Genomic DNA, 24425 nt, shown 5'->3' with positions numbered 1-24425 from the left:
AATAGTATTGCCCTGCTCAGCCTGTCGGCTATGACGTTGGATGACCCCGGGATGATCAGAAAGCGACCGTGGATTCTGCCCATTGCCAAATTCTCATGGCCTCTCTGCATAGTTGGTAAGACCTGGTTCCCCCTTGCTTGTTTATGTACCAGACTACTGACATGTTGTCTGTCTGAACTGCAATGGTCCCTGGAGGAAGAAGGGGAGCAAAGTGTTGCAACGCCAAGAACACTGCCCTCAACTCCAGAACATTGATGTGCAGATTGTACCCAGATTGGTCCATTCGCCTTGGACTGTCTGTCCCTGAAAGATGCCCCCACCCTATCAGGGAAGCGTCCGTGGTTATCGCTGGCGGTGTGGGTAGCACAAATGGTCTCCCGATAGGTTGCAAGTCTGTAACCACCACCTTAGGTGTGACTTGCATGTTTCGCTATCAATATTTCGTGAGTCAGTGGAAGTTGTTGGAATGACCATTGTGCAAATAGAAGCCATTGTAGCACTCTCATGTGCAGTCTCCCCAATGGTATTGCTATGAGAGAAGCTGCCATGAGACCCAGAACTTTCAGAACAATTTTTGCTGGGGATTTTCTGGACGATAGCAGAAGGGAGATGTTGAATTGAAGTGCTACTATTCTTTCTGTCGGAAGTTTTAGAACTAACTGACGGTATCTAATTCGCTCCTATGAATAAGATATGCTGTGATGGCTGTAGCAAAGATTTCTCAAATTTACTGAAATGCCAAGGTGTACAAAGTTGTAGGGAGTAATCCCTGGCATGTATCAGTTGACGCCTGGTGGTGGCAGACAGGAGCCAGTCGTCCAGATACGGAAACACCTGAATCCTAGGCCTCAGATGAGACGCTACCACTGCCATGCATTTGGTGAAGACCTTGGGGCTGTGGTCAGACCAAAGGGCAGGGCTCGAAACTGATAGTGACTGGCTCCCAGCCGAAGCGCAAGTGATCCCTGGACGCCCTGGCCATTTTGATGTGGTAGTATGCGTCCTTCAGATCTATTGAGCACATCCAGTCGTCCTTCCGTAAGAATGGAAGGATCGATTGAAGCGTGACCATTCGAACTTTTCCTTCTTGACAAAGGTGTTGAGATGACTTAGGTCCAGAATTGGCCTCCAGTCCCCTGTTTTCTTTGGAACTAAAAAGAACCTTGAGTAAGTTCCGAATCCTATTTGGTCCGCTGGGACTGGTTGGATGACTTTTTCTAGCAGCTTTGAAATTTCTGTAGCTGCTGGGTCTCGCAGATGGGGTGGTACATCTGGGAGTTTTCTTTGGAATGGGGTGGATAGAAACGGATTTTGTAACCTCTGGTAACAATGCTTTTACCCAATTGTCTGAAGAAAGGTTTTGCCAGGCCTGAGGGTATAAAACTGCCTCCAGAGCAGGACAGTCGGGCCTCCTCTCAGGAGTGCTGAAAAGGTTTGCCAGGGAGGTTATCCCTGTCACCTTGGTTTTGCGGACCCCTCTGCCACCAGGGCGTCTTCCACCTCTGCCCCCCTCTGCCTCTAGAGGGGGCATCACCCTGTGTGTTCGAAAAGACCCTTGTGGTTTTCAAACCACATTTTCCCACCACGTTGCCCTTTGGGGTACGGTCTGGAAGGGTGGAAAACGGACTCCGACAGCAGACAGAGTCTTTCCCTCCTGTTCACACCGGTAAGGGTCTCCTTTACTTTAGGGCCAAAAAGTGTGGCTCCATCAAATGGGGCGTTAGTAAAGGAAGACTTCAAGGCTTCCATGTCGAACATAAGCGCATCCAGGATTGCCTACGAAGAGCAATCGCTGAACGATCCTTCGGCTGCATAGGATATCAGCCTCATGGACGAAGTTCACAATGGACGTAAGGGTGTTGAGATGCTGTAACTTTCTCTGAGACCGCGGCATCTGTAGCACCCTGGAGGGTATCTCACAACTCTTTGACTAGATCCCTCTGTAAACGTGTAAAATGGGTCAAATAGTTCAGGGAACGCATAGAGAAAGCCGCTGAACTGAAAATGCCCGGCCCGTATCTGTCCATGGTCCTAGAATCTTTGTTAGGCGGATGGACAGATGAGGAAGACTCCGACATCTCCTTTTTCGTGGCCGCTGCCACCACCATGGCGTCTACCGGAACTCCTTTGGTAAGGTAAGCTTTGTCCTGTGGTGCCGTGATGTACTTATTTGGCTTCCTAGGGACAGGTTCCACTGTGTCAGGAGTCTCCCACGCCCTTCGAGCAATTAATTCCATTAACTCATCAAAGGGCGGAGTGACCCAGGAGGAGGAAGGACGGGCACCAAATGCCTTCAGCAAAACTGACTCATCCTCAGAAGGGGGGAGGGCTTGCCAGTCACCTCTCTGTTTAAGGATCTCCAAGATGTCAGCAAAGAGACATCCTCTGAAGGTGACTTAGGGACCCTTCTGACTCATCTAAGTCAGTATCAGATGTCAAGGATTCTTGTGGAGAATCCAAGTGTCTCCTCTTACACAGTCTTTTCCTAGGAACTTCTTCGTGGGGAACATCCGAAGAAGCCTCCGAGGAAGAGGGCACCCTCCAGGGGTGGCTGAGACACTGGTGCCCGACGCTTGGACGGGGTGCAGAGGAGGATAACGGTCCGGGAGGAGAAGCTGTACCTGCTGATGTGGTTGTCTGAGTAGACAACACCTTCCTCATCAGGTCGAAGGCCCCGGGTCCCGAGTCGAGGTATCTCCCGGTTCGAAGAAATGGGAAGAATCCCGAAACAGGAGCCAAAGGCACCGACCCGAGGACGGAACCGAATCGATCCGTGCGAGGCCCGAGGGAGAGTCGGAACGAAACATCGGTCCGACTCTCGGTCCCGAACCAAGGACAGACCTTCGGTCCGAGACTCGTACCGGATCGGATGGAGTCGAGGTAAACGGTGCCGACCGAGAAAACGGTTCTGGCACCGAGGGCTCCACAATCATCAGGTCAGCTTCTTCCGGCTCCAAGACTGAACAGGTCTCGGAGGAGGAATAGATGGAGATAGTGGCAGGCCTTCAAGTCTCGACATCAACTGAGAGGAGACCGAAATAAGCTTGGACAGGGCCGTATGCTCCATAAGTTTCTGCACCACACGGTCCACGTCGGTGTCGGAAAGGGCTCTAGAAGAACGAGTCGAAGGGATCGAAGACGGCGCCGACCTCAGCAGAGTCGGTGGAGGGAGCTCCGTCACCGGTTCCAAGACTCGAGGCTCGAACTGCCAACAGTTGAACACTGAAGTCTGTGGAACCGGTGATCTAACTAGACTCAAGAGCTCGGAGCCGATGACTTTGGCTCCGGCGCCCCTTCGAAGACTTGGATGCCTGGTCTGAAGCATCCAGAGCCTCCTGGAAAGAGGGTTTCAGCAATCCTCTATCCATCAGCTTCCTGCGCCTATCTGTCATGACCCTCCCACTAAAAGAGTGACAAATAGAGCAGTCCTCTTGTAAGTGGAGAGGGCCAAGACAGTAGACACAGGAACTGTGGTTGTCCGTGACCGACATTTTTTGGCCACACTGACAACGTTTAAAGCCAGATTTCATCTTTTCAGACATATTGAAAAAGTAAAGATAGTCCAGTCCAGTAAAAAGTCCAATCCAGCAAAAGTGTCAAATCCGGTTATAAAGTCTGTTTGATACTAACTAAAACAAGCTTTTAGTCAAAATTTGTCAAATCCGAAAATGCCAAAAGGCAAGACTATAAGAAGTATCTAGTCACAAGTCCAAGAAGGGGTAGGCCCCGAAAACTCTAAACTCGAAAGTTAACTAAGTTAACTATTCTAATTATCGAGAATTTCTAATGACTCACACACCTACTCTTATACTTTAAGTAACTAGATAAAAAACTCTGAAAATAAAACAGAATAGATAAAAATCTTATCTGTACAGCCTCGAGCTAGTCTCCAACGATGCGTATGCAGCAGCGGCAAACTAGATCTGGGGTAAAGGCAGAGGGGGATTGTGGGTATTAGATGTCCTCGAGCTTCTTCTCGATGCAGAGCTTGCAGTCGCGGAGCCGAGGATCGGCTCCGAACCCATGTGTAAGAACAAAGGCGAGATTGAACACTCTCACATAAAGATTGTTTACATCTAAAGTGACCAACAAAGTGTTGGTCATATCCAAATTTTGTGATACATCAAACAAATTGGTTAAAAATTGCCCTGTATCCCTTAAGATTCTTGGGTATAACTGTAACACTTTCTTCAGCTTAGACACCACCCATATGGACAAGTACTCCATTGCCCATCCTCTACCAGAGACTATGGGTCTCATTGGTGGTGGTATAATGTTCTTATGAATCTTAGGGAGAACTTTAAAAATCAGTATTACTGGGTGCTCTATATCTAAAAAATTAAACAAACTCATATCTAGTAAATCTTCATCTTTTAAGGCTAACAACTTAGTTTTAACCTTATGTATGATGTGCCTAACCATTATGGGGGAGACACATACATAAGTACACTCATCCTTAATCATATCATATTTTCTTTTCTTATTTTTTTTATACAATTTTTCTGATGTTGTTTTGTCTCCTGAGCAAATTGAAGTGTTAAGTAAGGGCTTTTCCTTCTTACCAAGCAGATCCTCATCACTGAGTAAGGTAATTTTAGATCTGAATTTGTTTGGTCATAATATAGCACTTAGAGAAATTTTTGCTGTAAATAGATGTGCAGAATATACTTTGAGACATCCTAGTACGTTTGTTCCTCGTGTACATCCTACAATACAAGCTTTTTGTAAAACATGTGAGGTGGACATTAGAAAATATTTTGAGGAGTTTACATTTAATAACCTGACGGCTCTAGAGAGAGAAGCTTTAACTAATCTTATGAATGATGAACGTGTGGTGATTAAACCAGCAGGCAAGGGTGGGGCCATAGCAGTAATGAATTCTGTAGCATATAGTAAAGCGCTCTGTGATTTGATTACAATGAACTGCTGTCAAAGGGTGCATTGATGAATGTGGACTTGAAAGGCTCTGCAAAATCACATAAGTGCATCCTTTGGCTGCATGTGATATAAGCCTCTTGGACGAATTTGAAATATATTGAAGGGTAGACAACTGAGAGACCACAGAAGACTAAGCACAGCTGTAGTAGCCACCAAAAGGGATTTGAAAGTTCCTTAATTGAGTCCCTTCGTAGTCTCAGGTAAAGTGGGCCAAACAGTTCAGCGATCTAAGGGCAAAGGTTGCTGAAGCATCTCAAATCTGTCCATCACCCTAGACTCCCTGTTAGGGGGATGGACAGAGGAGCTTTGCTCAGCAAGTTCCTTCTCACTGGCCACCTCCATGACCATAGTGTCCATGGGAACCCCCTTACTCCAGAATTCTTTCCTGACAGGTGGAGCCAGAATCCAATCTGGCCTCTTAGGGATTGGCTCAACTGAATCAGGTCCCTTCTATTTCTGCCTAGAGAGCAAATCAATGAGCTCATTGGTGGGTGGAGTAACCCAAGAGGTAGATGTGCCAGCTCCAAAGGCTTCCAGAAATACTGACTCCTCTAGTGAAGGGTTGCTGGAGGACCAACCACATCTCTGCTTAAGGATCTCAAGAATGTCTCCAAATGACATCTTCCAGAGGTGATTGTGGGGTACCTTCTACTTCACTGAAATCAATATCCTCAGTGACTCACTCTTGTGGAGGGTCCAAGTGCTTCCTCTTGCACTTCCTCTTCTTATGAGCTTCCTCAGTGGGCTGTCACAGTGACGTATCGGAAGAGATCATAAAACCCTGCTGGGTGGTCTGGGGGCCTTGAGCTGGCATAGGATGATGTGGCTCTAAGCAGAGAGACATTTGGGAATTAGATGGGAGATCAGAGGGGGATGGATCTGTCTATCCTGCCGGAGCAGAAAACATTCTCTTCACTACCTCGAAGGCAGAGTGCTCCAGGGAGAAGGAAGACAATGGATCTGAGAAGACCTTTTTCTTGAGCATTGCTTTCCTTTGCCCCAATCTCTCAGAAGCAGAAGTTGAAGCTGAGCTATCCAATGCCGAGGTTCCAGGGGCAGAGACAGCTCCAAAGACTTCGAAGTTGACTCCAACACTCAATCTGACAAGTCCACTTCAGCTCCGAGAGTCATCTAGATCTGAAGATGTCAGGGTCTGTACACTCAGGACCGGAAGGTTCAGATCCAGGGACCTTGAAACAGCTGCTTGGATCAGAGAAGGAGCAGCTAAATGTGGTGTGGCAAATGGATGGACTTCCTTGACACAAGGGGGTAGGAGCCAGAAGAACACCCATCTCTACCTGCACCGAGAGGAATCTCCTAATCATTCTTTCCATGTTTTCTTTGGTCAAACTCCTGGAAGAATAAGATGTGGTCAGGGTGGTGACTGGAAACGGCATCTCTCCAAAAAAGGAGAAGGAACCATGGAAGTATAGGGTCCAGTGATGGTGAGTACCTTGTCCTCACCAGGATCTTTGGATCTGAAGACCTTGGATCCACAGATTCTTTGGTTGGATCCAAAGGACAGTGCATTGGAACTGGCTTAGGACCCAGCTTTATGCTTTTCTAGGCAGCTCTGAAGATGGAATCAATGAAGCAGAAGGTATCGGAGACTTAGTCAAAGACTTCTTGAATTTAATCTTGGGGGATTGAGCCCCAGAAATGGCTTCACATAAGGATGAAGGAAGCAACCCTTTTTATATCATTTTATTCGTTCTGTCCACTATGGCTCTAGGGTTGAAGTTTTTGTATATTACACAGTCTTCTAAGAGAAGGTCCAGGCCCAAACACTAAATATACAAAGCACAGACATCAGCAGGGACAGATTCTGTCCACACTTTTGGCATTTTTTAAAACCGGAAGGCCCTTTATCAGACATACCAGCAACAAAGAAAAAGGGAAAAAAAAGTTTTTTTTTTTTTTTTTTTAAAGATGTGATGACATTGACAGGATAAAGGAAAAGGATACCAGCAATGGTATCAAAGACTGCACTAACGTGTAACAAATAGCAGAAAAGGAAGACAAGTTACCAACGATGGTAGTAAAGTATTACACTAAGTGTAAAAGGTAAGGGACTAATACAATAATAAGATTTAAGAGATAAAAACTATGACAGAAAACACTTATCTTTAGAAAACTGCAGAGCTGAAGCTGACCAGATCTTTTCACAAAAAGCAGCAAACGAGATCTGTGGTATGTTGGGGTTGGAGCATTATGGGTAAAAGAGGAGCTCAAGAGGTTTTTAGTTATGTCATGTAGTATCATATGTAGTGCTGTGTTATACATAGGTTATAGTCAATGAAACAGCATGTATATAATATTATATAAAAGGTGATGTGCTACAGGACTCTCATTAACACATTTGAGGACAGAATAAAGATTGACAACATCAGATTAAGGAGCTTATCTGAAAGAAGCAGCAACACTAGACTTCATCACATATGCATTCTGCATTACCACCCAACAAAAACAAAGTATGCAGATTATGGGTTCACTTCATTTGATTGAAGATTCACATTGTTGAAACCCATATGGTCGAGACCATATGGTCAACAATTTAGTTTGTCAAACTCTTCTGACTGAGATCATGGTACAATAGGGACTAGGGAATTTGCACTTTTTTTCCACTGCAGTACAATCTCAGAGTTGGTATGTATAATTAACAGGGGGTGTGGGGGCCATTTGCGGGTGTTGTTTGGCTTCTTTTAGTTGATTAAGGAACTAAATTGTTGACCATCTGGTTCAAATCTGCTGATTCTAGATCCACAGATAACAGTCTCTACAAAACAAACTTGGAGTACCACTGGGAGAGATAGCAAGAGGCAGAATTTATTTGTTTATTTATTTGTGTGTTCATTAGTTAGCTGGGTAGATGGGCTTGTCTGAGGACTTTGCTCAGCCATAACTCAAGCTAAAGGCATAAACAATGTACAAAATGACCATTTAATAAAAATTTATAACATTTTGCAAAAAATATTAAGCTTAACAAATCAAATAATGATAACATTAGCAAAAACATATAACTTATCAACTAAATGGATAAAATTAGCAAGACAAAAGAGAGAGAAAAAAGTGCACAGGCATGAAGTAATTTGCTATGTTTATGTTATAAACTAGATTATGAAGATTAAGAAAAGTAGATGTCAGCAATTTTTAATATTACATCTCTAAAATATCTATAATCATGACCAGAACAGGTTTTGCTGAGTTCTGATTTGCGCTTACGGTTGAGTTCAACAAGCTGGAGCAATCATGGAAAATATTTTTTTTTCACTTTCTATGAAGCCAAAGGATGACCTTGAAAGGGTCTGGCTCATTGCATCTGTGAGATGAATGGGTTGCCAAAAATGTTAAGAGCTTACAGAAAACCCAGTGAGTTCATCTTACACATATGTATTAATCACAATGACCTTGTTCAGTAGGATAGATTGCTACAAACACCATGTCATGTAATATCATATGCCATGCTGTGTTACACATAGGTTATGTTCAATAAAACAGATGCATATAATATGATATAAAAGATGATCATACTGGTTTATCAAGTGTTACATTGGGACTGCATGCTGTTTTTGGTCACCCTACACCCCACAGAATTCCTATGTATGCCCTTGGCAGTCCTAATATTCACATGGCAAAGAAACCCTGCCATGCTGGAATAACATATCAATAATGAAACACTTCTCCCCTTTTTACTTCTCACTGACATTATCAGGAGTCCTCAGCTCAGTTTCACAACCAGCCATAATGGCAACTAATAAACAGACACTCATGCCTGAAGCACTGCAGTCCATCATATTCAAAACAGATCAGAACTGAATATGCAAAAGGGTATAAATGAATCCACATACCATGACATTTATTTTATCTATCAAGTAATTTGTGCAATAGCTTTTAAATACTAACAAAAGCAAATAAAAACAATTCTACAACTTACTATACTCAAACTCCCTCCACCATTTACAATTTTCTATCTCTCAGTAGCTACTAATTTCTCCATTACTCAAATACCTAAGTCTGTAGCTCAATTCTGTTTCACTTAATCTTAGTTATCCTTTTTTTCTGATTCACTTGTTCTCTTTTTTTCTCCCTGCTTTTAACAGCTAACATTGCCAGAGGTGATAATGCAAAAACATGTACAAACTCATTATCATCATCATCATCATCAGCCCCCTTTCCCCATTTTCTACATGGGGTTGGGGTATCATGTTAACTGTCACCATCTCTCTTGATTCAATACCATACTCCTACTTTCTTCGACACTCATGCCTGACTGTTGCATATCTTCTTTCACACAATCCATCCAACTCTTTGATGGACATCCTCTTTCCTCTTACCTTCTTCCTGTCTGTCCCAAATCTTCTTCACAAGATTCTCTACTACTTTTCTGCATGTGTCTGAACCATGATACTCTGCTCTCTTTGGTCTTTTCTGCAATTGGGGCTACTTCGGCTTCTGCTCTAATGTCCTCATTTTTTGGTCTGTCCCATAGTGTACATTCTACCATCCATATCAGGCACTTCATTTCCATCACTTCTAGCTTCCTCATCTGTTCTGCCATTACTGCCCAGGTTTCTGTACCATACAGAAGTACTGGTCGCACCATTGTCTTGTACACCTTACTTTTCAGTTTCTTTGGTGTTCTTTTGTCATAGACTACACCTGAGATTCTATGCCAGTTAGATGCAGCCCCTTTGAGTCTAGCTTTAACCTCTTCATTCAGACTTCCCTTCTCCTCAACCACCCCTTCCAGATACTTGGAGCTATTTACCTATTCCAAAATCTTCTCTTCTATCGCAATTTTCAGCTTCTTATGATTTCCCCAATTTGCAGCCATTACCACTGTCTTATCTGTGCTTAGTTTCATCCTATGTGCCTTCAGTTCTGCATTCCATTCCCTCTTCCATTGCTAAAGTTCTTGCTCACAGCCTGCCTGTAATGCCATATTGTCTGCATACAGCAACTTTGATGATCTCTCCCCCTCTGACCTGTTTGCAAATGTAGTCCATCACCTGTAAGAACACCAGTGGTGCTCAGCCACTCCCACTGGGAACTCCTCTGTGAGACCAAACATTGTTCATGCTTGAGTCATTGGGCCCTTGTACATAGCCTGCACTAATTCTAACAATGTTTCAGGGACTTCAAACCACTGTAGTACTGTCCAAATCAGCTTTCTTGGGACCTTGTCATATGCTTTCTCCAATTCTAGGAATGCCCAGCTGGACTCTTTCCTCATCTCTAGCTTCTTCTAAACTATCTGTCTCAATGTAAACATCGGGACAGTTGTGCTGCATCCTGATCTGAATCCAGTCTCCTATCTCATATTCTACTACTCTGTATATCCATTTATCAATCTCCCTCTCCAGAACTTTCATGCAATGTGACAGGAGTTTGATGCCTCTGTACCATCCACAGTTGTGGTTGTTCCCTTTGTTTTTGTACACTGGCATGAGTATGCTTATTCTCCAGTCATCTGGGATACACCTTTCTCTCCACACTGCTATCAGTACCCTCAGGAGCCATTTCTCCCCTATCTCACCCAGCATCATTATCACATCTGCTGTGACCTCATCAGAGCCTGCTGTGTCCCTGCTTTAATTTTCAGCAGTGCTATTCTTACTTCTTCAACTGTGGGCTCCTTTTTTCTCTCATTGTAGGCTGTTCCTGGGACAGCACAGCTTTTGTGGGATTTTCTTCTTTTAGAAACTGCTGTAAATACTCCTTCCATCTGTCTTTGATGTCCTGTGGACTGGTGAGCAGGTTGTTGCTGGCATCTCTTATGAAGGGTGTCTGAATATCTTTCTGTCCTTGCCTTGCAACATGATATAGTTTATTTGTGCCACCTAATGAGTCACTTTCCAGAAGCTGGTAGAGTGCTCTGATGCTCTGTTCTTTGCTATTGGAACTCTTTTCTTAGTTTCTTTGTTAGCCAACCGGTATTCCGTCCTAGCCTGATCAGGCTTTTCTATCTCCCACTTTTTTCTGCACTCCTCTCTTTTATGACTTAATGCTTTTTGCCTCCAGCTTTCCTTATGTAACTTATTTCCATACCTGGCTCAGCCAGGTATCAGTTAAGTAGTCCTCACACATAATGTTTTGAGGTATTTCCATTCTTCTTCAACTCCACCTATTTCCTCCTCTTCTTGGGGTGCTAGAGTCCTGAGTAATTCCTTGAACTGTTGTACTTTCTCAACAGTCAACTTCCATGTCTTCAGCCTGGTCTTGTTGCCCTTACAGCCTTCTGTGTCCATTGCTTGCAGGTGATTGTGGCAACCAGTGCTTTATGCTGTGGGCTGACTGTTTCACTGGGGATGACTTTGCAATCATTCCTTCTACCCCAGTGTCCTTTTCTACTAGAAGGAAGTCTACCTAAGTTGCATGTTGGCCACTGTTGTATGTGATCTTGTGAATATCTCTCTTTCTGAACCATGTGTTGGCTACTATCAAGTCATCTGTAAAATGGAAGACTAGAATGGCCTCTCCTTCTTTATTCCTGTTGCCTCACCCATGTGGACCCAGGCAGTTTTCATATCCTGTTCTGTCTGTTCCAATATGTGCATTCAAGTCACCCATTATCAACACCAATTCATAATATCTAGTAGGTCCTACAACTGCTGCTGAAGGCACTCTTTTCCTCACTATCACAACCCTGCTGTGGGGTATAGGCTGAGATTATAAATACTGCCCTACCATTACACTGGAGTCTGATTGCCATGGATCTGTCACTAATTCTGATAATATCCCTCACTGTCTTCTGAAGCCTCTCTCTCACCACAATTTCCACAACATTTCTAGTCTGTCCTCCTCCTTAGTAGGAGACCATGGATCCGAAGCCAAGTGGCTTCACTGCATTGTCCTTCCATCTTGTCTCTTGGATACATAGGATGTCCAGCCTCCTCTGTATTATCATGTCATCCACTTCCAAGCTGTGTCCTATAGGTTCATAGGTTCGTAGGTGTGTGCTAGGCTAATGGCCCTGGAGCCTTTACAAGCCTAGCCCATAGAAGTGCCCTGGCATCGTGCCACCTGATGATAGTTACCTATCAAGTGATCCCGGGGTGAACTTTCTATTTCTCATCCACTCATCAAGATTTCTCTTCAAAAGGGCCAGTGAGGTGCTCTGCTTGACATGTATGGGAAGTCTGTTCCAGAGCATGGGCAGTCTCAGGGTTATAAACCTGTCCCTCCAGCATGTTCTGTTGATTGTGGTACTACAACAGTGAACTTACATTAAATGTAGCAATTCTCAGTTCATGTTTGGCAGGTTAATTGGTTTTATGTTCAGCTTTTGCTCAACAGACATATCCCAGGTAACCCAGGCTGGGCAACTATACACCAGCTGGCCAGTAGCTTATTGACCCAGGGCTACCAGGCTTTATGGTGGGCACACACTGGCAAACAGAGGCAAATACACCCCTCCCACCATTAGCATAGGTCCCTGGCGTAGGTCGGAGTAGTCCGGGTCTTCAACCTGCTTATCACCAGTAATTACAGATGCTCATTTGGCAACATTAGTCAACATAACCAAATCACCTAGAGCCATATACATTTTTTTTTATATTGACACTATGACTATATAATTAGCTTGTTATTAGTACATTTTTGTCTTCATGTATCTTTGTATGTAACAAGTTTTCTTTGCTGTAATTTCCTGATTGTTAAGTTGTCTCTTTTGGAGCTTTCCCCACTGGGAAACCATAGAAAATGGGCCTTATTTTTGGCCCATGTGATTGTGTGGGCACGCATATCTATCTATCTATCGATAGATACACACACTCACACACACACACACACACACACACACACACACACACACACACACACACACACACACACACATATATATGTGTGTGTGTGTGGATCTGTGTTAGAACGTTGAATGTTCATAACATCCATATTCATAACATCAGTACTAAAACATCGAAATGACACAACATCAAAATGCCAGAACAGCAAACCTCACAATATCATTGTTGTGTACGTTTGTGAGAGATCACAGTACAGCTGGGATTCGAGTTTTGCCCATTCTCAGCTGTAGTGCGATCTCAAAGTTGGTATATATAAGTAGCAGGAGGTGTGAAGGGCATTGTCCTCTACTTGAGGGGTGCAGAGGGGCTAGACCTCCTGCAAAAAGTTGAATTTTCATTGTTAAAAGGTTTGATGTTCTGGCATGTTGATATTGTGACATTTCTATGTTATGAATGTCGATTTTATAGATATTCAACGTTGTAATGCAGATTCATAATATATATATATATATATATATATATATATATATATATATATATATATACATACATATATATATATATATACACACTATACATACATATATACAGCATATAAACACACACACACACACACACACACACACACACACACACACGCATCTACTTGCTATTCCTGTTATGTTTATAAACTGCATTTACTGAACCTGTGAATCAAGCCAAAGTTACCCGTTGTCAAAGGAAGAAACTTCAAAGACCAATACACGTAAGGTTCAGTTAAGGCACTTTTAATTTACTTGCCGCAAGGAGACAAAAACATGCAAATACAAGGATTTGTCTAACTATTAACAGGAAGTATGTTCATTCTTATACTGTTTTACAAGACATGGCCTTCTAAGCTGACGTAATCAAACACAACTTTTAGCATTGTTCTACAGCAGATGTTACTCAGATTTTCTGCTGACATGACTAGATTTGTGAGAAACTTTTGAGAAAAACAACCTGGCCTTGATGACCATTAATCCGTTTACAAGCGTCTATTGTACAGTGTTACATTTCAAGGTACTTTTCTAACTCAGATACAAGCAAATGTTGATTGCAGTTCATATTTTCAAGCAGGCTTTGTACTAATTATCTGTAACTTCTACAGCTGTGTATTTTTTCATAGCACAGCAGAACTTCTTGTCTAAGTTTCATACAAGTAGTATTGTTCTATTCATTATTTTCCTAACCCAAGCAGAAATCACCTGCTTCTCAGTAAATTTCCAAGGCACAAGCAAGATTTTAGCTAACAATACAAGGTCAGAAACCATCTGCAGTTTGTACAGATGTATGCAGTATGAAATAGAATAAATGTGTTAACCATTTTCAAGCTCTAAATGCACTAAGCATACTGCTAATACACACATTAATACATATTTTTCTAACAATTCCCCCCTATTAATACTTTTATTCTACTTTCAAAATAAGCATAAACAGTTTTGTTTTCTTCTCCTAACCTCTTCCACTCAGGATTTGCAGTTAAGAGAGTCATTTAATTTAAACTTATGAAAGCATTTTTAGTCTTTTAACAGTTCTTCAAACTCAGTACTTTGATATAAGGTTTCAGAAACTGAAATGTCTACAAGGTCTTTAATCAGTCTTTTCATGCAGGGGATACCACAACAAACACATACTCCCAGTAGGAGCATACCTACACAAATAGTAATCAGGATGTTCATTAGGATGGTACCCCACCCCCGAAACCATTTCTGGAAAAAGTCCGTCAGTGGGTTTGGGCCTGGTTTGGTCATGGCCGACACTTGCTGAATTACCTCAAGATGATTGTCTATCTCGTGTTTATGGTCAGGAATATACGAACAGCATTCTTCTTGGATTAAAGCACACGTACCACCTCTCGCCGCAAGGGTGAAGTCGAGAGCCATGCTGTTTTGGAGCACTACAGTTCTCATAGCATTCAGTTCATCAGTCACCAATTCGAGAGCAGAAAAAGTTGCGTTACTCATCACTTCGAGAAGTTTTGACAGTTTTCTCAGCTCCCAGATCGATTTCACTGCTCCATATGCTGGTAATATGCCTGCCCACGATATAATGCTATCACTCAAGTCCATGTGTGTCAGTCCTTTGCCTAGAGAGTGATGGTCTTTCCAACGCGCATCAATTTGTCCCACTGGATTTACAGGTTTCTTGATGACCTCTCAGACATTTCAAATTTTTCCTCAAGGCAAAACTGCAGAGTCGTATGACCGGAACCAGGTAACCCAAAAAAAAATTGCCGGACCAATTCTCAGGTAACCATTTGTATGCCTTTCTGCCACACACAAAATAACAGTCCTCTACTTTAGTAGTAACCTTGCTATGAATATACACTCGCCCTGCATAAAACATTTTTCTATCAATTGTAGACAGCTGTTTATAAAGAACAGAATTATGTTTTACTTCATCAAGTGTTTTGTGCATCAATCCAAGAAATGAATCATAGTTTGTATTACAATAAAGATCTACATTGTTACCTTTAGTGTAACATCTATAAGGAACAGTCACATTGCAATTGCTCCAACCCACCTGAACAGTATCATTTTTATAAAAACACACAGTTCCCTTTTGTGGAACAGACAAGTGCAATGCTATTTTATCTTGTGCTGTAATGGTTGAGGTATCATAAATCAAGTTCTCCCAGGTCTCATTGACCCCTAGGGGGACCGTAGTCATTAATAACTCCCCGTATGCTGTCGGCAAAGCTGTGCAAATCCAGCAATTCAAAACATTGAAAGTCTCAGCATACACATATTTAATTGCCTGGTAAGTGTTAAAGTTTGGATGCCAGTTTATGAGTAACGTTTCACGTTTATTCAGTTCAGTCTGTGTGGCTGGGAAAAGGAAAGGCCACAGCAAAAAGATTATTGTCACTAGTACAGTTAACAGGATGATTATGCAATACTTCTGAGGAAAGGGTTGTTCTGCATTCCTGTTTCTTCTGGACTCTATCATTTTTGCTCTTGGCATGTAACAAGATTTTTGTCCAGTTCAAAGTTTTTAACTAATTTACAGTGCGTCAAGTGGATCCAGGAGGCACGCTCCGCAATTTTGACTGCAGTGGGTGTTGACAAAAGTACTTGATATGGACCTTCCCACTTTGGAGATGCCCAATTCTTTCTCTTTACTGTCTTCACCCAAATCCACTCTCCAGGGGGCACTGCCACTTCTGATGGTCTGGTTCGTTCTTTATCTGAAACAGAATTTGACTGCAACAAATGTTTGGAAGTTAACAAATTTCGCATGTACTCAGACAGTGTACTGTCAGCTTCCTTGTCTGTGGGCATGAGAGATTTCCACTGAGGTATATAATAAGCCCTTCCAAAGAGTTTTTCGAAAGGAGTCAATCCTTTTGCATTTGGAACAGTTCTCATGCTCAACAGTGCCAGGGGCAGACAGTACACCCAATTTCTCTGCGTTTCTACTATTAACTTTCTTAGCTTGCTTTTTAAAATCCCATTATGCCTCTCTACCAGCCCTGCAGATTGAGGGTGATAAGCACAATAATTTTTTAGGGAAATACCAAAATGTCTACTTAACTGCTGTATGGTCTGGTTCACGAAGTGTGTGCGGTTATCACTGTAGATCCTTTCCAGAATGCCAAATCTAGGGATGATTTCTTTAACAAGAACTTTGGCCACAGTCATATCATCTGGATTTTTAGTCAGAAAGGCTTCCACCCATCTGGAAAACATATCTACAATGACAAGACAATACTTCTTATTTTCACATTTATTCAACTCTATGAAATCCATACAGATAGTATGAAATGGATACGGTGGTGTAGGGAAACTCCCTTCCTTGGGCTTTAATGCCCCTTGTGCATGATGTTTATTACAGATGTGGCATAGCGAACAAAATTTTTTAGAGTAATTTGTAAATCCATATGTTGTGAACACTTGATTCACCAGCTGTACCATCCCCCCTGTTGAGACATGGCACTGCCCATGGCTCAACAAAGCTGCATATCTAAACAAATTAGATGGCAATATCGTTTTTCTTTCTTTAGAAATGTAAAGCCCCTTTTCAAGAATTGCTCCTCGTTTTATCCATCTTTGTTTTTCAGCTTGCGTAGTAAGTGTCTGCATTGTCTAACATTTCTAAGTCTAAAATCTCAGAGGGTTGTAGTTCCTCATTCAAAAGAAATGCTTCTGAAGCTGCCTGCTTTGCAGCTGTATCAGCCCTCGCATTACCTTTTGAAATCCTGTCCTGTTGCTTACTATGAGCTGTGCATTTACAAATAGCTACTTTCTGAGGTAACTGAATAGATTCTAAAAGATCTAAAATAAACTGTGCATGATTAATTGGTTTCGCAGTAGATGTTATCATTCCTCAATTTTTCCACTGTTGCGCAAAAACATGTACAGTACAAAAAGCATACTGGCTGTCAGTAAAAATGTTCACGCATTTACCCTTTGCTAAGGTACATGCCCATGTCAAGGCAATCAATTCTGCTGCCTGTGCAGATAAACTATGTGGTAAAGATTTCGCTTCTATAATGTCTGTGTCAGAAACTACTGCATATCCTACTAGGTTCTGTCCTGCAGGAACCTTTTGCATGAGCCATCCACGTAGTATGTCACCTCGGCATCATTCAAGGGAACATCCGTAAGATCTTTTCTAGGCAGTGTCTTTTGCTCAATCACCTGCAGGCAGCTGTGTGGTATGCCATCTGCAGGGGTTGGGAGCAAGGTAGAAGGGTTCAAAGACGTACATCGTTCAATCATCATATGAGGTTGGCTCAACAGTATAGTCATACAGGAAAGATGCCTAGCAGGGGAAAGATATGCTACCTTCTCTTGCAGTAAAATAATTGCGACTGCATGAGGCACTCTCAATGTGAGAGGGTGAAACAACACTACTGAGGCTGAAGCTGTATTAATATATATTTTTCTAACACCCGTTATTAATGGGAAGTATATAAAATGGATTTACTGAACCTGTGTATGATGTCAAAGTTACCTTTTATTAATGGAAAGTATATCAAAGTAATGCTTTTCATTCCATTTCAACTAACCAAAATTAATCAAAATGAAAAGATACCTGATGGAGAGTATATGTATCCAGTTTCCAGCGTCTCGGGTGAGAAGAATCTCTTCAAGACTGTGCGTAAACATCTTTGATCCCATGCATCTGTAACTCTTCCTCCATATGTAATTTCACCTAAGATTTATTCAGAATAAGTGCATGAGTCATAAGTGGTACACAATATTATCTTCATTAAGTTTGTACTTTATGAAAGGAACATTATTTACTCACTTTAAAAAAAACATAGCATTTCTATTCATTCATTTCAAACGGTCTGTAACAATTAATATACCTGCATTAAGGATAGTTGTCACTGAGGAATGAAAAGTCAATTGAATGAATCGTACATATCCTATTCCTGTGTCAAAAATCAACCCATTTCTTAAAATATATTACATTTTCAAACTATGATCTACTTGTAGACATTTCATTAATCTAGCAAATATTTAAGTAAGAAATCTGCCACTTTTATTGGCTATTTAAAGGGATTACAATGTTAAATTGATCATGCATAGTATTTTCACAGTTTGAAAACATAGCAAGACCTAAGACTGTTCATGCAAAGTTTACCACTTAAAAGGTGTAAAACTTTCGTCCAACCAAGTTCATAAATTCAATTTAATTCTACACATCTGGAATCCTCCTACATGAATAAAGTATATAATTGGAAAATGAAAGAATGAATGAACACTTTTATTTGGCTAAAATCATAAACAGCTGACTGAAGAATTAAGTGCTGGTGAAGAGCACACTAGCTAAAGCCAGTCATTGAAAAAGCAAGTTAAAATTAATTTGATAGTTCTTCATAATTTTGTGCATCTCCTCCTTACATTCTGTCATATGTAACAGTTACAAAGGCAGTCAGATATCAAAGAAAATGTTTGTCAGATGAAATTAATGCCAAATTTTGAGCAACACTGAGACACTCCTGTTGATTTACAAAGAACCCCACCATCGGCAGTAAAAGTTATCACCAAAAGGGGCTGTTTAAATGATGCAGTAAACTGCAAGTCAGAGATATGCTAGCCATAATGAGGAAAAAACTCATTATCAGCTAATTTCCATGTCTCTGAATCACCCTTTGCTACTGCTATTGCTCATTTTTGCTTTTATGTGATAGCTGACACTGGTGGCAATATGGGCTAAATTGAGCTAACTAAGCTGCAGGCCACTCTTGCAATGAAGGCAGAGATAATAAATTTGGTGTTCAAAAGAGACCAAAGCAATTACGGAATTATTAAGTAAGGGATAACTGGTAAATGGCCAATTTGCATAACTGCACATCCTCTTTAGACATGAAAATGAAATCATCTGGGAGAAATTCATTCTGCATCTCAGTACATTTCTACAGTTGCAGAAATATCTGAGACACCCCACTCCTCTTCCAAGTTTGAGGACCTCAACTATAGAAGCAGATACAGTAAACTGTGCTGTGTTTGTGAGAAGGCCTGGACAGATTAGAGAAAAATAAATTTCACTGTAAAGTTACTCATGGGTAACACAGCCATCTACAACCACCCATGACTGAAAGGACTCACCTTATTAGTGACAAAAGAAAGCACACTGCTAAATTCATTAGTTAGAATTTTCATTACATAACGTGAAGAATGTGTGTATATGGCAACACAATACAGTAACAAAACACCAGTGGTGGTAGATAAAAGCAAACATGATTAAGCTGGTGCAGAATTAGTCCTATAGTCTTTAGTCTGATTAATAGAGAAAAGAATAATATGTTCACTCTTTGGCCCAGCTACACTGGTCGTCTCATAGCTGGATCAAGACTATAGCAGATCAAAGAAGTCTGAGGTGCTGGAATTACCAAAACATTTTGGATGTTGTTCTACTTTATGGTAGGCCTTGTTGGGATCTTTAGTCTCTAGACCAAGGAGGGAAGAACCTATGAAGGATGCAGTAAGCAGTAAAAGGTTGGAACAGCTGACTGCAAGTACCCCAGTTAAATTATCATCACAGAACAACAGGATCAGAAGACATACTATATCTGCAAAATGATAATCCCCTAGAGCTAATAAAAAAGTATTTCCTGGTTGTACTATATCAGCAACAGGTCTGAGGTGTTCTGTTCAGACCTGTTGTTGATATAATGCAATAAGGAGTAATTATGTGAGTTCCTTAAGTCATTCTGAATCCCTCCCACCTGCCAAACCACAATTCTTACAGACTGTTTTAAATTATCACTACATATAGTCCTTACTATTGGCATCTATATCAGAACATCGAAGACACAAAATGTTGAATGCTCACAAGAGTGAAAATGCCGAAACTTAAATTCAGTATTGGGGGGCTGCCCCCCCTGCTAAATATATATTCCAACTCCGAGATCGCACTACAGTGAGGAAAGGGCAAATATCCCAATCTTCTGAGATCTCAAAAATGGACCCTCAATATTTCGGCACTTTCGCTGTTGCGCCGTTCGACATTTTGATTTTACGATAACATGATATAGATCCTTATTATTGCTCTTCTGACCTGTGATATGGCTAGAAACAATCTGCATGTATTAGTATATTTACGTATCTTAACAAGTAATTTAATAAATAAAAATAAACTTTCAAAAATAGTGTTATATTTATAATATATATATATATATATATATATATATATATATATATATATATATATATACATATATATATATTATATAAATATATATATATATATATATATATGTTGTATGTTGTGGGGTAGTGTGTGAGCAATGCCATTTCTCAAGAGAAAGTTGAAATTATAATGAAGTTCAACAGGTTGTGCTTTTTTTTAAAATATATTGACTGTAACATGGTACAGGAATTAACTGGTTAAGGAACTCCAACTATTCACAGCACATGCAGGTGATGACTGGAAGAAGCCTATGAAGGAAGAAATGGGTAATATGAGACAAGAAAGGATAACAGCGGTTAGAAATTTTTCATGTTCTTTTTGGCCTCTCACTCTTCCCATAACAATTAATGGCAGCACCACTGTCTAATTTGTCTACAGGTTTGTGGCATTTGAGGACACTGGGCATGTGAGCTGAGAGCTGTGGGCTACGATGATTCAGAAGATTTTACCAGGTTTCACTGCTTCTTACTTAGGGTTGCCACCTTTTCAGATGCCCTAAGTGGAACATTTTTGGTACAAATGTCAGATTTTACAGGCCGAAACATACCCATGGCCAGTACAAAAGGCAGAACTTCACTTTTTTGCCTAAATAAAAGCTTATTCTTGTACCATTTTAGTTGCTTATTTTGTTTCTTATAACATTTAGGTGTTTCAGGTACAGAATAACTGTTTATGCAACTATTACATCAAATATAGGAAATAATTTTGTCCTAAAATCTCACAATATTTGCCATTTTTACAATTGTTTAGCAGGACACAATTGCCCAAAGAGGGACTGTCCCTCACAAAGTGGAATAGGTGGTAACCCTATTCTTAGTAGCATGGTTTGCTCCATGCTGGCTGCAGCAACTCCCAAACAATCTGGAGTGTGTTAAGTACTTAACTTACAAAAATATTTATTTGTTTATTTATTTATTTTAAATTTGTTAGCCAAGGTAGAGCACTGATCCATCTAGACCATTCTCTTGCTTAACATGATGGAAATACAACCAAAGAAACAATCAACTTTATCACAAACCATGTTCCAACAAACCAATGACACCTTCTTCCTTTCAATAAATAGACGTCTGTTTATTTCACAATGAAGTAGAAAACAATAAATTCCACCATAAAATCTCCTAGCGCCTCGGCCGTAACAGCCTTTACAGAGTAAAATGCAAGCTCTCAATGTTTCCTATTTATAACACAGTCAATTTCAATTAATTAATCACATCAATTATACAGAATAAAAATCTCTTAAAGCTAAAACAAACATTAAATAAAACTTTGCCAGTTACATTCTTTATTTAGCCCATTAGGTTGCATAGTATTATATTTAATAATAAAGATCGATTCCTTTTTCCTTAATGTATGCTTAAGCACATCTTCACTGGCAAATTGTAATGAAATCTGTTACAAAACTGTCACTTTTAAACTACTTGTATTTCCTAAATGCACTCTATTACAGTGATCTGCTACGGGACTTATAATTTTGTTATTCTTTATGTCCCTGACAAGCTCTTTTATACTTTCACTTAGACTTCTTTTATTTTCTCCAATATAAAAACAATCACAAGAACATTTAATAGCGTAAACTATTCCCTTAGTTATACAGGAAAAACTATCCTGTGTTTCAGAATTTTTGCCATTTCTTCTCTCAAAAGTTGATACTATAAACTGACAATTAGAACACTTGCCACAAGGGCTGGTGCCCAGTTTTATTATATTCCTGTTTTTGCACTTTTGGTTTACTGTATTTACTATGTACTAAAAAATCTTTTAAATTACGGCCCCTCTGATAGGATATTTTTAATTCTACTTGTGATAAAGAGGAAACTTCCCTTTTTATAAGTTTCCAATATTCTTTTAATAATCTGTTAAGTCTATCTGAAAAAAACAGTATATTTGGTAACAAAAAATAAAAATTTATCAGCTGAAACCATTTTTCCATTTCCTATGTTACCTATGTAACTTATTTTCTTGCTTACACCATACTTCCCATATATTTTGGCATAACTTTCCATAACCAGTTGCTCTTCATATCATCTTTCCAAAAACATTTTTATAACTCTCTCAGCTTCTATTTGTGACTCATTTATTATGTTGAAAGAAGTACTTAACCTCCCGTCTTGCATTAAGGACTCCTTTGATTTTTTGAAGAAGGTGGGAGGAATAGAGTAGAGAGAAAATATGTACTTTGTAGTTGTAGATGTGACTAGTCTATATACTAATATACAACATCAATATAGACTAGAAGCTTTACAGTATTTTCTGGGAGATAATCCCAGAACTCAATATATTATAGAGTTAGTACACTTCTGTTTGAAAAACAATATTTTTGAATTTGAGGGGAACCTTTATAGACAAAATCAAGGCACAGCCATGGGGCAGCTTTTGCCCCCATGTATGCTAATTTGTTTATGGGGTTGATGGGAAGTACACACATTTACAGAAACTTATTCTATCAAAGATATGTTAGATACTTCCTGTCCAGAAAGGAAGGATAAAACCAGGAACCAAGGATCAAAATACGCTGCCAGGTAGCGATAAAGGCTGTCCTCTAATAGTAATTCCACTATAACACCCGGAACCAGTTGAAATACTTTATTCCAAATGTACAGGATAGAACCACAGTACATGTAAAAACGTTAATACCGAAAATAAAATAAAAAACAAAAGTACAACTGGATTTAGCGCGCTTTCATCTCTTAACATAAGACTTCATCAGAATCCATTAATTTTCATTTAAAAAACACTTAAATAATCTCTATCTCCTATTGGTTCAAAATTGGCGCTCAAAACATGAACTCCCATAGAAATGCTTCCAAATGCTGTGTCATCATCAATAACGTAGTGTAAACAATAAATACATATAAATACATATAAATACATTTCTTGAATATAATTGAGTATTAAGTATTAAATATGATCTATGAAGTAGTATATAATTTATTCTCCATTTATACTTCTTTGTATCAAGTCCCTGTCAGTGTGTGGTGTTCAAAACCAATCTAGGAAATCAATTCAATATCTTTTTCATTGTTGTTATATGAGGAGCTTCTTAGATTGTTATGTAAGTTATATAGTAGTCACAAAATAAAATAGGAATAGAGCTATAAAAAATGTTTTTGAGAGAGTATAAGAGCAAGTGGTTGGAAAGTTATGCCAAAATATATGGAATTAGGAAATACAAGTAGTTTAAAAGTGACAGTTTGAACAGATTTCTACTCAGGTTCAGGAGATCTGGGCATAACACAAAGAGTTTAGTTTTAGTAACATGATTGTTGCAAATCTCCAGACTTCACCTGATAAAGAACCATGTATACATAGACCTCAGTAGCCCATCATACAGGCTCTTTGTGTGTGTGTGTGTTGTGAATTAAGAGAGAGAGAGAGAGAGGAAACTATGTCTTGGATGGGGTAAGGGTGGAGAGTTCAGTAGTTTTTTTCCATTGTCTCTGTCCTTGGCTGGGAAGACTTTAACCAGCAATGACTCTATGAATGGCCATAGAAACACATTTGATGGGGACAAATAGTTTAGTACAACAACACCCAATGTGCTACTAGATGTATAAAGATTTTAGCTCTATTTATACAGTAACACAGAGTCCTTAAGAAATGGTAAGAATGCCAGGGAAAACAGCAACCTCACTTGGCTTTGGTGTTGATTAATAGATGTTTCTAGAATTTTATTTACTGTACAGAGAATGTTTGTTTATCTAATGGATACTTACAGATTCTGTTAGCTTTTTTGGCTGCTGGAGACTGGATCTGGATATTGACTATTAACTTTTAAAACATCTTTAAAGGTTTAGTAAAGTGGAGTAATTCTCCAATCTGCATCTGTTAGCTTCATAATATCTGAATGTTTTTCCTGTAAACGATATATACCCACTGTTGACTAGCAAAACTCTCCCTTAATTTTTAATGTTTTCATTAAAGCAATACCTTCTGGTGGAGAACCTGAGTACTGGAAAAAAGAAATCCTTCCAGAATCATGTGACGTTGGAGGGAAAACTCATTTAGTTTACTTCATATACAAATCTTTCTCAGTACAGAAATCTGAGAAAGTCCATGTCCAAGCATATGGTCAGATTT

General features: G+C 40.1%; 1 protein-coding gene across 1 annotated transcript in view; it reads right to left on the bottom strand.

Moving 5' to 3' along the window:
- Positions 1-24425, bottom strand: part of DNAH6 (dynein axonemal heavy chain 6) — a 5071261-nt gene that overhangs the window by 453301 nt on the left and 4593535 nt on the right. Inside the window, exon 70 of the mRNA XM_044059309.1 lies at positions 17742-17861. Within this exon, the coding sequence (XP_043915244.1) occupies positions 17742-17861 (120 nt within the window). The remainder of the gene's footprint in view (positions 1-17741; positions 17862-24425) is intronic.

The sequence above is a fragment of the Protopterus annectens genome, chromosome 17.part0, assembly GCF_019279795.1.
Source record: "Protopterus annectens isolate FY-2018-M chromosome 17.part0, PAN1.0, whole genome shotgun sequence".
Classification (NCBI taxonomy): domain Eukaryota; kingdom Metazoa; phylum Chordata; order Ceratodontiformes; family Protopteridae; genus Protopterus; species Protopterus annectens.
This window is presented reverse-complemented; position numbering and strand designations above follow the sequence as displayed.